The sequence below is a fragment of the Solanum dulcamara genome, chromosome 8 (assembly GCF_947179165.1).
Source record: "Solanum dulcamara chromosome 8, daSolDulc1.2, whole genome shotgun sequence".
NCBI lineage: Eukaryota > Viridiplantae > Streptophyta > Magnoliopsida > Solanales > Solanaceae > Solanum > Solanum dulcamara.
Genome location: NC_077244.1, coordinates 70,349,940 through 70,365,094, shown reverse-complemented (window position 1 = coordinate 70,365,094; position 15,155 = coordinate 70,349,940). Strand labels below are relative to the sequence as shown.

Below are 15,155 nucleotides of genomic sequence, written 5' to 3'. Positions count from 1 at the left end.
AATTACGTACATTAAACTAATAAGGTATGAAAACAAGGAAATAGATGATGACTAGACCTTTGATCCTTAATTATACGTTTAATAATTCACAAATTAAAATTAATTAATTCTATGACTTGATTGGAAAAGAAATTAAAATCAACATGTATACGTATATTTGATACTCTCGAAACTTCAACTTGCAAGAAAACAAACTAGTTGCAATTCTTCCATAATTTGAATGCTAGCTAAAATAAAACAAACTACATAGAATCCTAAAGTACCAATAAACGAAGTGAAAATTTCATAAATGACATTTATAAGATAGTTTATTACTAGCTATAATATAATTTTTTATCTTTCAAGTACTAATAGTAAAATACTAACAATTTATAACAATTTTTTAATATAATAAAATAATGAAAAAACGTATTAGAAAATAACAAAGTAATAAATGTATTAATTATTTATCTTCCTTAAATCACTCTAACCAATTATAAATGGAAAAGATAATTTATAGTAATTGACATCTAATAAGGAGACTATAACTAATTAGATATTTGTATTCCTTAAATTACTTAAATCAGTTTACTCAATTTGTTATTTGCTTTTATGAAATAAATTTTTTTTCAATCGTCTTGGTTGTCTTCTCTCTCGATCATTTTTTCTGATTTCGTTCTTATCATTTTTGAAAGAATTTTTCTTTGAGCTGATCATCTATCTGACAAATGATTTCAAGGGTCTTGGTGTAAGATAATTAGTGGTGTTCGGAGCATGTTCTTTTGACATGCGTGGTCTATCAAATGTGATTTGTTTGGAAGAATCGTTCATTAAAATATTATACGAATTTGATATGAAATTGGTACATTGTGTTATTTATAGTCTGTTCACGGTGTATTTTAATTTGGTATGAAATTGATATAAATGTGATATTTTTTTTTGTCTTTTCTCACTGTACAAAAGTCTGCGCAATTGTATGCAATTGATATCCAGTTAGAATTGTAGGTGTATTTTATATGTAATTGAATTTCAATTTTATAAAATTAATTGCTAAGCTTTATTCCAAATATTATACATAAATCAAATGACACTAAAATATTTAGTATACTGCATAGTAATACTAATAAAACAAAAACATAATATATGTTATTTAATGTCAAAAACTGAAGCAAAAAATTTATAGCATTCTAAATTTTTAAAGAAAAAAAGAAGGAAGATATGAGCCGATCCTTTATCTGGCAAATGATTTCAAGGGTCTTGATGTAGGATAATTAGTGGTATTCGGAGCCTGTTGTTTTGTTAAGCGTGGTCCATCAAATTTTCTAGCAACAGTATCGGTTACTTCGCTCTCACTAATTGCGCTCTCACTGATCTTGTATGTTCCATATTGCCAGAGCATTGTGCCGTACCTTGGTATTTTGCATCAATGTAAATCTCATTCATGTCAATTTCATACCAAATAATACATACATTATAACAGTATGCAGAATATGAATCTTCAATTTCATACCAATTACACATGTTGTAACAATTTCATACTAAAAAATATACACATGATAATAGTATACATAGTATGAAATTTATACCAACTTCATGCTAATTACAAACACATAGTATACACCAATTTCATAATAAAGACTTTCGATGCTGTTTCATATCAATTTCATAATAAATAATACACACAAGTTATAACAATTTCATCCAAGTAATACACACATTATAATAATTTCATACTAATTTCGTACCAAATAATACACACATTATAATAATTTCATACTAGTATCTTTTTGCATATACACACAGTACACCAAAATAAAGTCATTTTCATGTTAATACAGAAATCACAGTCAATAAATAAAGTCTATTAATTTCGTATCAATTTCATGCCAATTTCATATCATTGTATACATAAAAAAAGAAATATTTTTTTAAAAATAATTTATTAAAAATACTTCACAATACGTTCGACCTTTTTTGACTTGGAATTTTTAGAATCCTCTTTCAATATTGAACTAGATCTTTTTCTCGATGGTTTTGAAGACTATTCCCTCAAAACATTCTTTGGCTTTTTTTGTTTTATTGATCTACAAAATTGAAATCAAAATTTTAATAGCTCTTCCGTTTTAGCCCCGTTTGGTTTGAAGAAGTTGAGATTTTCTTCACCATCGACACAATCTTCATGACAAATGTTTGAATTTTTTTGGCTGGATTTTAATTCTTCTTTAAAGGAGAGACATTTTTCTTTACTGGATAGACATTCTTTTTTATCGGTGTTTGAGTTAAAATGTGAAAATTTGGTGGCTCTATCTTGACTAATGTTTTATCCTCGACAACTCTAAGACTTTTTCTAGGTGTAAGAACAAGTTTTTGATTCTTATGCTGAAGATTCATTTTTTGAATGAAAAAGATGGAATCGATATTTACCTTAAGGGTATGTGTTAAACGCATAAATTAATTAGAAGGAAAGTATGAATAAGGAAATAATTGGACCACAAAAAAATTTAGTATGAATTACTCAAAGTGTAAACAAGGAAATTTAGTAGCTGTTCGTCCTATTTTAGCTGCTCTTTAAGTTGCCCCGATTTAATAAAGGTAAATACTTTTGTAATTTTGAGGTTATAGTTATTTTTTGGAGCTAAAACATAGTTAAAATGAGCCGGAGGAAATAATTTATGATTTCCGTTTTTGCTTCGTGAGTTGGTGAATGCTTCGTTGATCTTTGGTTAAATTGAAGCCTTTCTTGTAATTTTGAGGTTATAATTATTTTGGTACAATCAATCAATTTTATTGAAGTGTCACAAAAATTCATAAAAAGGGTTTGTAAGCAAAAGGTCATTCATTTTTTGCCTGCAATTATAAAAACTTATTAGAAAAAATAAAAGAGATATTTTATGTATGTAGGGAAAATTACGTGAATTGGCAAACATTACTAATATATTATTTAATATAATTATAGTTTCAAAAAATTACGTAAATTGGCTACAGTTTAATAAAATTTGCTATTAGACAAATTTGGGGCTCATATACAAATTTGAAAACGAATATACAAATCTCTAAAATAAATTTGTATTATTTTTTATATTTGTATATTTCGAAGCTCATATACAAATCTGTGGAGGCACATATACTAATCTCTAAAGGTTTGTATTGGTATAAAAGCGAATTTAGGGGCTGATATATAAATCTCTAAAGCAAATTTGTATTTGAATATACAATCTTCCTGAAAATTCAATTTGTATAATGTATAGCGAGATATACAAACGGAAAAAATCCAATTTGTATAATGCAGCAAGATATACAAACGAAAATTGACATAGCAACTGAAACTATAGCTATGAAATGGAATTAGATAAGCTATAGCTAATGAGCCTAATTATCTTTCAAATTTTTGCTATTTTTGAAAGTTTTCCATGATATTAAACTAAAAAATTATATAATACTTGAACAATGAAGGTGGTCAAGCAACGACTTATTCAGCCTCAACTTGCTACTATTAATACTTTAATAGCAATAATATAGTGTTAGCTTTTACTACTATTTTACGCCATTGGTGTCTATAGCTTCTAACTCAACTTGTGGTTATTGTAATAATCCACTTGTGACTTGTAATAGTTTCTAATTTGATATGAAGTATCTTTCATGATTTTATTTTAAAAAGTAAGTGAACTTCACCGATATAAGTTAAGGTAATTTTGGATTTAAAATTTGGATATAAATTTTTTTTTGGTTAGGAACATTATTCTTTGAAATGAATCCTACAATGTACGCTTTCAAATTAATCAATTTTTTAAATATAAATATCAAACATCGAATGAAATAAATGATCTAAATTTTGTATCATTTAAATATTTTTAGTTGACTTAGCATAATGATATATTAATGGAGCGTGAGAGGCTTGATCATCTAATGGACACTTTCAACTTTACATGGTGATTAAAAAATTATTAATATATTAAAAAAATTTATCATTTTGCTCTTTATCTATATCAATGCAATATACATAGAGTATAATAATAATTAGTATTAAAAATTGCATATATTCAAAATGTCATATTAATTATAAGGGTAAAATAAGAAAACTTTAATTAATTCCACTTTAATTTAGTAAGTAATCAAGTAATATGAGACAAACATTTTTAGTAAAATATTAATCTAGGCAGGCGAAGATAGTATCATTTTTTCAAGCTTCAAGTTGTTCAATAAAAGCTCACCGATTAATAATTGGAAACGAAAATATCTCGTAAATTGAAACGAATAGAATAGAAAATATAATGGATTAAAACCGATCGAAAGCTAAGGTCTTACCATTTATTAGACCAAAAATTTATACACTACAAGAGGCCCCACCAAAATCCGGTGTACCTCACCGTTATCAGCCATTTAAATAACTAAAAAACTTAACATAAAGAAGAAGGTTTATTTATTACCCATCATCTTCTTAAACTCTTCAAAGCAAACGTAACCGTCACCGTTAGCATCAACAGACGTGATCATTTTGGTACAATCCTCAATGGTACAATTCTGGCCCAAACGGTTCAGGATCTGATGAAGCTCAGTAGCTGAAATCCTTCCGTTATGGTCCTGATCGTAAAGATCAAACGCCTCCTTCAGTTCCTTAGCGCCGCCGTCGACGGAATCGTCGTTTTTGCAAAACTCTGCAAATTCATCTATGTTAATGCAACCGTCCTTGTCGGTATCAATTTCGTCCATCATACGCGCAACTTCGTCCGGCGAAGTGTCAGATCCTAGCGCTTTCAGTACACCGGAAAGTTCGTCCCCGGAGATCAGGCCGTCGCCGTTGGCGTCGAAACGCTCAAATACTTTTTTCACTTCTTCCATGTCTTGAAGGTAAACACAGGGAGTACCTTCGGTAGCCATTTTTTCCTATTGTATATGAAAAAATGAATAAAATTGAGAGAAGACGTTACACGAATGGAGGGAGATTTACGAGGAGGATTTATATAGCGAGTGATATAGAGAGAGAATGAGAGGTGCAGGGTTAGAGAGAGAGAGCTGATTACTCGTGACCAGTTGAAGCCAACGGATTAAATTTGCTATTTAATTTAATAGTAGTATTTTTTTTATTAAATTTTTTATTACATGTTGCTTTTTAAATCTTATTTTAGTGTTTTGATTACATTATTTTTTTGCTGAGAAACTGTAAAAAACATTTTTATTCCATAAAATTTAGAATAAAATATCAGAACATCCTATTTTATTTAAAGTTATTTGTGAAATTATATTAAATATATTATTATTTTTATAAATTTATTTTAATTTCCCGCAATTGTGGGATGGGAGAGGGTGGGGCTATGAGTCCGTTTGAATTGACTTTAAGTTGGTCAAAATCAACTTAAAACCCCTTTTCAGCTTTTGGACGTGTTTGCCTAATGTTAACTTTAAGCCAGGAAGTTCTTAAGTCAAAAATGAAAAGTTAGGATTTCTAACTTTTTTTTCCTAAGTGCTTAAAGTCATTTTCTTTGACCATGGAAATTACTTTTATATCCCTTATATTTTAATTAAATTCCCAAACTACCCTTTTTATTTTTTTAACCCTAAAATTCATATAATTTTCCTCATTTAAGCACTTTTATCCAAACACTCAATTGCTTATTTATAAAAATAACTTTCAACATTTAAAGTTCTAAAAGCACTTCATACATAAAAGTTATTTTTTTTAAGCCCATCCAAACGGGCTCTATGTGATAAAGTTGGAAGCGAGTGAAAGGCGTGTACGGAGCTAGTGAGGCGCGTGTAGGACGTGTTGTGGGCTGTGGCCTTTTTTGTTTTGACGAAACCGACTAACTTTCGACGATTTCATAATTTTTTTTGATTTTTTATTTGGTGTTTAAAGTTTGTTGAACTTCGCAAATTTAAATTAGCAGTATGATGTTTGGAAAGAAAAATTTTTTATACTTAAAATTTAAATTTAAGATCTTTAATTAAAAGTGAAGCAGTTCACTACCGTATTCACGCAGTACTAGAGAAAATATCATACTTCATGTGAAGGAAATTTGTTATCTTCTTATAATTTTAGATATTTTTTGTTTTCTGAGATAAACTTTTGAAAATTAATTTGTTCTCATTATATTAGAATTAGACTTATTCATATTCTTGATTTGCTCAATATTGTGTTGTCATGTTTATATTGTTCATGTTTTAAATATTTAGTTTTGAGCGTGCAAAAAATATATTAAGAATTGCATATAATATTGATAGAGGAACAAATTATTTCTTTCTTTATAAAAAGATTGCTCACCCCTTGAATTAATTTTTAAATTGTGATAGATTAGATCCATAGTATAGACAGGCAGATTTAGAGCTCGTTTGGCATTGCTGTTAAAAAATGTTTATTCTTAGAAATGTTTTTTTTTAAAATGGCTTTTTAGAAAAGTGTTTTTGAAAAAATAAGTATTTGTGTTTGGTTAATTCATTGCTTTTAATAAGCATATTATGTTTGGTTAATTTTTTTAAAAAGTACTCTTGAGAGTCAAATTATGAAAAAATAGAAGTATCAATGCACTTCTAATATTAAGATTATTTTTTATAAAAATAAATTATTTAAATATATTTTATAAATTTTTTAATTTTATTTTATTTTTATTAAATTAAAATGTACATATTCAAATTTTCAATCAATATTATATATAGATAAACATAAAAATAAATGCCTTGGTAGGAGTAAGGTCTGCATACATTTTACCCTCCCAAGACCCCATATTCTGAAATTTCACTGGGTTGTTGTTGTTGTTGTAAATATAAAAATAAATTAAATATTGATATAATATTAAAATCATCACATACAAAAATTCACCACAATAATAAATAAATGTAAGAGATATATTGGTAAATATGTATATATGACAAGAATAGTTTGGTCTTGAAAAAATAATTTTCTACTTCTGCTTTTTTTTAAGAAGCAGAATTTTTTAGCTTCTTCCCCAAAAGAAAAGAATTTGCTTCTGCTTCCAATTAAAAACAGTTTTATTGATTAGTTAAATATTTTATTTTTTAAAAAAAAGTGTTTTTGTCTCAAAATAAGTGTTTTTGGCCTCCAACAACAACGCCAAGCTCTAAGAAAAAAATTGGGGTTCCCAATGCTTATATATGAATACTATTGAATAGTACTGGAAAAGGCATGAATGATGGTATTATTAATCTCTAATACAATTTAAAGTAACTCCCAGATTAAGTTAAACTGACAATATATTAATCATTACAACAACATACCCAGATAATCCCACAAGTGGGATCTCGAGTGTAGGAATCATTACAACATCTAACTTAAATGATTTTTATTAGCTTCAATCAAACAACTCAACAATGAACACAAATCAATTTTTCTTGGCAAAGAACAAACCCCATGTTTGCTCACCAGATGAACTCCTGATTAGCTTGGCCTTCCAACCTCCAACTATATCATTGTAGTCTTGCTGTATAGGCAAAAAATCAAAAATAAAATGAGATGAATTAATCATACATCACCAATCATTAGACATTTCATTAAATTAGGTGTATAATACTCTATGACATTGCACTCACTTCAGAAAATTCCTGGATAAATGACTCTCTTTCATTCTCGACAGTATCTAACTCTTTCTGGAGAACTTCCATGAACTGCAAGGCAAGTAATAGACATTTTAGGTTCATATCAGTGTCTTCCAAGCGAAGCACGCAATGGAATTAAGAGTTTTAAGCTCAAATGTGATGTAAAACTATTTACACAATCAGGTCTATATAAGTAATTAATAACCTAACGAAAACTATGATGATAGTGTAACAAATCTTTATACTGTCAGTGTGTATAACTTAAATCCAAAACAAAGAAAGAAAAACATACCTGTTCAGTTCGATCCTCAGCAATAACTTCGTTGAAACCAGCATCTCTGAGCATCTGTATTGTGAAATTATAGAGTAGCATTGTCATTCAAAAAAACACTAGCAAAAAGGAGGATTGAGACACATTAATTGTATGGGATAAATGTTTACCTGTCCATATGCTTCAACATCATGTAAATCGTAACTTCTTTGTTTGATATAACCTGCAAATTCTTCGGATGCTGGTCCTGCCTTTTTACAATAATCACTTATGAGGACTCTGCCTCCAGGCTTCAGCCACTTATAGAAAGATCTGAATAATGCAGGTTTGTCCTGAAAGCACTCGATAATTATTCAACCGTTAGGGCAAAAAAGAAATGTGGCAATGTAATGTTGAAGATGGCTATCAAAATAAGATGAGTAAAACATATAACTTTAGAGCAGATACAGAATAACCAAGTAAAGGAAATGAGATGTTGTATAGAAAAGACTGCTAGTTACCTGGATGTGAAGGATAGTGTCCCGGCTGTATATCACATCGAATGATCCTTCAGGATATGTTTTCACTGTGCAATCAGCAACCTCAAATTCAACCGCACATTTGCGACCAATAGCACGTTCAAAAGCCAATGAGATCATGTTAACTGAGAGATCAATGCCGACAACATGAACATCATACTTCTCAGCCATGTAAAAGTCACCTCCGCCGATACCACAACCAACATCAAGGACTTTTTCGCCAGGCTGAAGATCCAACATGGCAACGAATTCTTTGGTGGTGTCTGTTCAAGAACAAATACAGAATAACCGAATAGCAGATAAATGCTGTACTAAATTAATGTTTGTGGAAGGACGGAACCATAACAAGAACAATACTTGCAAATAGATTTGTTCAGAGAACCAGGTGCACAAGTCCTCACCACAATGATTGATAATCCAGAGAAACAAATTAAAGATCCTATAGCATATTACATGAAGTGACATAAATGCAGTTAGGGACTTGAATAGGGAAAGAGCCATACCAATTCCTCCTGTGCTCACAAAGCCTGGCCCGAAGACACGTTCATATCGCAGTATGCCATTAGACTTGTACTGAATAGTGTCCAAGAAATGCTGGAATCCCCTGTCATCCTCAGAACGAACCTTCTGCCATATCCAGCAAATCTGAAAGTTGCAAGCAGCAAGAACACATTGATTTAATTGTTAGGTGAATAATAACTAACAGAAGAGTAAGGACGATTGCAAAGTCATACCTCATTTTGATTCCATTTGTTTTTTACATAAGTTTCAATGCACTTGTAACCGATGAGAGAAAGTTCATATGATTTTCCAGCATCATCCTTTAAATTACATTCTTGGAAAACCTAATGGTCAAGAAGATAATCAAACAACAGACTCGAGTAGTTTAAGCTGAGCAAAGAAAACTCTTGTGACTACTTTGGAGTGATCTTTTATGTTGTCTTAAAGCAAGGAATTGAATGGAAACATTACTAGACAAACTGGTAATTGAGTTTTCATCCTTAACTTTCAATGCACTATACAGCTAGAAACTTAATGTGAAATTCTTCATATATTTGCATAAATAAATTTGTTTATCAAGGATTTCCCCGAAAAATGTTTTCTTTTCAGGCAAATTTACTAGAAAAAAAGAAGATCACAATTCACACAGAATTAATGTAAAGCCCTAGTCACTCATGCGTTAATTTTTGAGTGTGAAAGAAAAAAAAAATCTTTTTAGGATGACCTTTGTATAAAATCTAGGCTCTCGATAGTGGATTGAATTGTTCTTTCCCTTGTGATCTCCTGATTGATGAAAGCATGTCTCTCTAAAAAATATATAGCCACCAACTTTCAACCATTTGACCATTCTCTCCGCAAGGTCCTGAACCTGCAAAAAATGGAATAAAGTAGTTTAAAATGTTAATTAGTACAACAACCACAACAACACAGTCAAATGTTTGAAGAGCAAGTAAGAAATTCATTTTACCATAATCATCATCCATAATAGATGCTCCTATCTACATTTGGAAAGTAGTCTAAGAATGTAGGCTTGTTCGGAAAATTTTCATACAAATTCTCCAGTTTTCTAAAGGGATGATACTTCCAGTTCCAAAAACTTTTGGATGGTGGTGGATTATTGCACGTTATAACCTATTGCACATTATTTATTTTCAGCTATCTTACCGCAAGCATGATCTGGCATAGAGGCTGCATTTTGATGATGATATATGCATGTCACTGTTAGATGCAGACACTGCGACAGAAGTTATCGGAAGCAGGAAAAATTACCTCTTCGTCAGAAAGATACATCAGTAGCCAGTTAGAAAATATCAAATCCATCGATTCAGGTAAAAAGGTCAAATCTGGTAAAGTCACATCAGCACACATAAACTTGACATTCTTGTGGTGCCCGTTGATGCTCTCATTCTACAAGGAAGCAAATAAATAGATAAGCAAGTATATGAAAATCCATTCACTAGATTTGTCACCATTTATTGAACATGAAGCAACAACAAGTGAATCTTTTAGAACCAACTCATTTACAGGTTCATATAACATAAACAGAAAATTCAAACGTTCCAAAGGAAATATGCTACAAACCTTCTTAATCACTTCTTCAATAAAGTCCACTGCTACAAGCTCCCCAGCCTTCTCGGCTAAGTCCCCTGTGAAACGGCCAATACCAGCACCCAATTCCAACACCGATTTCCCTTCATACGATGGAAGCAGTGAAAGCACCTAATGACAAATCTCAATATTTGAGTGAATTGGCCTATACATTTTCTGACGGCAAATCTTATGAATTCACAAAATGAACTATAATAAAATGTGAGCCCTGTCACATGACTTGAATCCGGAACCTATTATGTTTTCATCTATTTTTTGGAACCCTGCAGGTTTAGGAAACACTTGGGGTATTTAAAGTGGATTGTAATTGGGGATCTGATATACTGTTTCTTTTTTTTCATAGCGGAAAACTCTTGCTACTTCTGCCTCGAGGATGTAGGCTTGACAGAACTTCCTTAAATCCTTGTGTTATTTCTTCTTCTTTATTTGCTGGCTAGTTAACCATCGCTATTCTACAACAGTTTATCGAATGAAAAAGAAGCTCCCTAGTTACAGGCATGAGAAAGTAATAGATAGTCAATCTTGATCCAGGATTTATGTCTAGCATAGAGGATAAACACTTGCCTCTCGCAGAAATTCAGGATAAGCGAGAAATTCAGGATAAGACTATGTACAATAGACACTTATGATTAGGCCTTCCCCAAACCCCAAGCATAGCAGAAGCTTAGTGCACCCCCACACTTAGTGTACCAAATAATTGCTATTAATAAGGTTTCATACTCAAATTACGTATATGAAATTATAACATTAACAAGGAATATGGAAACAATTATACAGAAAAAGCAGAAACATATACCTCAGGCCTATCCTGTTTATCAAGATCTGATGCTTCAGAATCAAGCATCATTGCCTCCAAATTGAGTTCAGCAGTTTGCTCCATCCAATAATTCTTTTGAATCTCACGTTCTTTTCCTACCTCTACACACAACACATTCATATTCAAAACATCAGCAAATTTCCAATTCAAACAAACAAGTTAAATTGTGTGCACTCTCTCATCTAAAAACATTCAATTAGATAGATGACACATTTACTTTATTTCGATTCACAACACTTCCTTTATGCACGATATGACTATTTCACTAGCAAAACAGAAGCGGATCCAGCATTTAAGTTTTATGAATTTAATTTTTAAGATTTTTAATTAATATATACTATTTATTGCAATTTTTGTGCTTTCCACGTCGGAACTCAAGAACTTTTAAACATTCTGATATCATGTTGAAGTGCGTGTATTGTGTCGTGCAGAAGTTATTATTACCTGGAGCCATATATATATTTGATAGAAGCTAGTGATGTTTCAATTTGCAGAAATGGATGTTTCAATTAACAGCCTTCAACAGCAAGGCGAGATCTAGAAAAGGACCTTGATTTACAATTACTAATTCTACCTCTCTGATGCATCAAATAATAAACCAAAATATGTTAAGCAATTTGCTTCGCAGTGGCTTTCCCACTTTATAGACCACGACAAAAGCATTGAAAAGACAACCCTGCTGATAGTTTTTGTTGTTTGTAAATTAGTTACAACTTATTGAATTTTTAATTATTTTTTTTTCAGTTTTTATTTTTGTATTCAATCTAGTATCATCATATAAATTAAAATTAAAATAATATTTTATAAATATATATTAAATTTTAAATATCTTTTATAATCCTAATTTCGTTAGTACGGTTGAAAATGGGTAAAATTCAGCTTCCATGAATCATAAGCAAGCTTATGTTTTTTTTATTTATTAGGGCAAAGGTGATATTTATTTTGAGTTTGTTAATCTTTCTTTTCTACATATTGGTAGCGTAGTGGCTGAATATTTTAGTTTAAAAGCTTAACATTGGATCAAGAGAATATTATATGAAAAAATTACTTAAAAGAATATTTTTTAAATTATTAATTTTAGTGATATTTTGTATTTATTATCATTTATAGCAATACATAGCAATATTATGATAAATCTGCATTATATATTAAAAGCGAATGATGCATATAATATACATGTATTATAAGTGTTTTAAATATATATTATGTTTGCTTAGTAAAAAAATCGATACAGTGTATTATAATTGTACTAGTTTAGTGTACGTGCTTTGCACGTGTGCATCACGTCAATCAATTAAATTACACACATGAAGAATAAAATTATTAAAACATAACAATTGACGTTAAAATAAATGTTATATCTATTTAAATGAACTCCAACTTCAATCTCCTTATTTATCTATAGAAAATTAGGATTAGAACTATTAATTCGTCTGTTTATGATGTAACAAATCTTGGCTTGTTGTAATGATTTTTCCCACTTTACAACATGATTTTTGGAAAGTATAGAATTAACTTTTGTGCCCTATGAAAAAAATTAAATTGTAATGGTTAAAATATATATGCAATAGGTAAAAATATAAAATATAATACGAATAAAAAATAATTGTTACCTCTTGATCAACTGATGTACCTTCATTTGTTCCTCTTTTATTGCTCTACTTTCAATGACTAAGACTTTTATTATTCAATAAGAATAGGATCTTCTTAAGATGTTAATTGACACAATTTCGCTGATCAAATCCTTTTTCAGAATCCATTGCAAGATTATCTAAACTAAATCGTTCACAATTTTTTTAGTAATATTAGTATATAATTTTATAACAAAAGTAATTTTATGAGATGAGAAGATTACTTTACAAAGTTGCGACAATATATATGAAACAAAAAGAAAAAAGAGAGATTTTAAGATAAAGAAAATCTAAAAATTAAATTTAAATTGCGATAAAATTGAGAACAAAACGTCGATAGAAAGCTAAACATTGCGAAAAAATTGAGAAGAAGATGTCAATTGACAACAAAAAGATGCAACGATGAATAAGTTATTGAAATTATATCAATTAACGACAATAAGCAACGGACATGAATACGTTATTAGAATCATGTATAAATCCTTTTATACAAGTAGAGGAGTAATAAATCAAAAAGGATATTAATTTATTTTTTATGAAGTCTAGTTATAAACATGCAATATTTTTCATATATAAATTTAAAATAAACCCGCAGGTTTAGACATGCAATATTGTCCATATATAATTTATTTATAAAAAAAATGCTAACTTTTTCAGTTTAGTCCTAATATAGACAATATTAGTGTCTAATCCTCCTTATTAACGAACTTTTTCAAGTAATTTAGAAGGCTAACTTTTTTCGGTTCTGTCCTAATTATCTAAGGATTCCTTCTCTTTTAACATAGACAATTTTAGTATCTAATTATTTTAGGATTCGTACGTTCTCGTTATTATGTCACTATATAATTAAATATAATAAAAATAATTAATAATAATAAGGAAAGATAAGAAAAGACGATTTTGTCTAAAATGCAGTCTTTTAATGAAAGACAAAAAGTTCAAACAACATTATTAAGATCAGTGTGTGACAAATATATTACCTATTAATAAAATTTGTATTATAGGTGTTTTATAAATTATTTCTTGTTATATATAATAAAACTGTATTATAAATACATTATAAGTGTTCAACAAAAATAAAATTTTTATTACTATAAATGATAAATATTTTTATAATATAGTATATCTGTGTAAGTTTCCCGCATTATATTTTGTGGTTTCTTTCTCGGGTACATATTCCAATGACTTAAGAGTCCTACAGTTTTTAATTATTAATCGAGATTTTTATCATTTCTCATTTCTTTTTTAAAAAAATAAAATTAAGATTTTTCATTTTGTTTGTCTTCTTCACAAGTTATTACAAACATTAAATTTTACTACTTTGTTTATAAAATTGAGTAATATATAAACAAACCTTGGACTCTAGTTTAAGTTGTCACGAAGGGCAACTTTGATTCAGAGAATTTTTAAAAATAGAGACGAAATCTAAATAGTAGCTTAAAAAAATCAAACATATGTTTAAATCAACCAAGTATTCAAGAGTGCAATTCATTATATATACGTCCAAATATTTGAAATTAACAAATCTCATACTATATTTTTTGAATATTAAAAAAATAATATTAACTTCTGTTTCAGATCCAAACATTAAAATGCAAAGAAATAAGAATAACAAGTTGTTCCCTACTTCCCTCACACCCTTAATGATTCATGCTTTTGAATATTAAAAAAAAAATCACAAACCAATAAAACTCTCCATTTTCTTTTGGGAATATTCTGCTTTTATATATTATTATATCTGCTAGTCCTTTCAGGATGTGTAAGGGCGTGCAGATATATAAGAGACGTTTGGATGGATCCAAGAAATCAACCCTCTGGACTTGAATTATACATGAATTGGGAATCTGTTTATATGCTTAATTTGTGCCCTCACTTTCCGGTCGTAACATCTGAAAATTTATGAATTTCGACTAACATTTAAAAGTTAATACTATAATAATAACTTGTGTTAGAATACTTTTTAGAGGATCCAACACATATTTTTCAAAGAGGCCAATTGGATATAATTTTATCGATAGACTTCTCAGAATTTGGATCTCAGCTATTTTCAGGACCCACCCACAGATTTTTATAGTGTTCTAAAATGTAAATATCTCTAAGCTAAGCCAACTTTTGAAATTTTTGGTTATTCCTTAGATTCCATGTCTTTTAGGTATTTAACTTGTTTAATATCCAGATGCCTGTCTATGTAAATAACTACGTATATGATGATATTTTATTTCAAGAATGACATAGCATGCTAAATATGTATAACTAAACTATATCATCTTTACCCCCATATA

The 15,155-nt window shown here is 29.5% G+C and overlaps 2 protein-coding genes across 2 annotated transcripts; both read right to left on the bottom strand.

Annotated features, from left to right (window-relative positions):
- Nucleotides 1-4,236: 4,236 nt before the first annotated feature.
- Nucleotides 4,237-4,967, bottom strand: LOC129899412 (calcium-binding allergen Ole e 8-like). The gene has a single exon (XM_055974373.1). The coding sequence runs from the start codon at nt 4,855-4,857 to the stop codon at nt 4,396-4,398; it is 462 nt and encodes a 153-aa protein (XP_055830348.1). The 5' UTR covers nt 4,858-4,967; the 3' UTR covers nt 4,237-4,395.
- A 2,144-nt stretch (nt 4,968-7,111) lies between these two features.
- Nucleotides 7,112-11,864, bottom strand: LOC129901527 (phosphoethanolamine N-methyltransferase 1-like). The gene is made up of 12 exons (XM_055976732.1): nt 11,687-11,864; nt 11,222-11,343; nt 10,399-10,536; nt 10,087-10,224; nt 9,542-9,685; nt 9,051-9,161; nt 8,820-8,961; nt 8,299-8,579; nt 7,969-8,130; nt 7,820-7,873; nt 7,522-7,596; nt 7,112-7,412 (listed from the first exon to the last, which is right to left on the bottom strand). The coding sequence occupies exons 1-12, from the start codon at nt 11,694-11,696 to the stop codon at nt 7,314-7,316; spliced, it is 1,476 nt and encodes a 491-aa protein (XP_055832707.1). The 5' UTR covers nt 11,697-11,864; the 3' UTR covers nt 7,112-7,313.
- Between the last annotated feature and the right edge of the window lie 3,291 nt (nt 11,865-15,155).

What these genes read in the sequence shown, in the direction of transcription:
- LOC129899412 (XM_055974373.1), bottom strand. Translation starts at nt 4,857, where the DNA reads ATGGCTACCGAAGGTACTCCCTGTGTTTACCTTCAAGACATGGAAGAA.
- LOC129901527 (XM_055976732.1), bottom strand. An exon ending in TGTATCTTTCTGACGAAGAG is followed by an intron (nt 9,686 to 10,086) that starts GTAATTTTTCCT and finishes CATTTTTTGCAG; the next exon opens with GTTCAGGACCTTGCGGAGAG. An exon ending in ATGTTGAAGCATATGGACAG is followed by an intron (nt 7,874 to 7,968) that starts GTAAACATTTAT and finishes TTCACAATACAG; the next exon opens with ATGCTCAGAGATGCTGGTTT.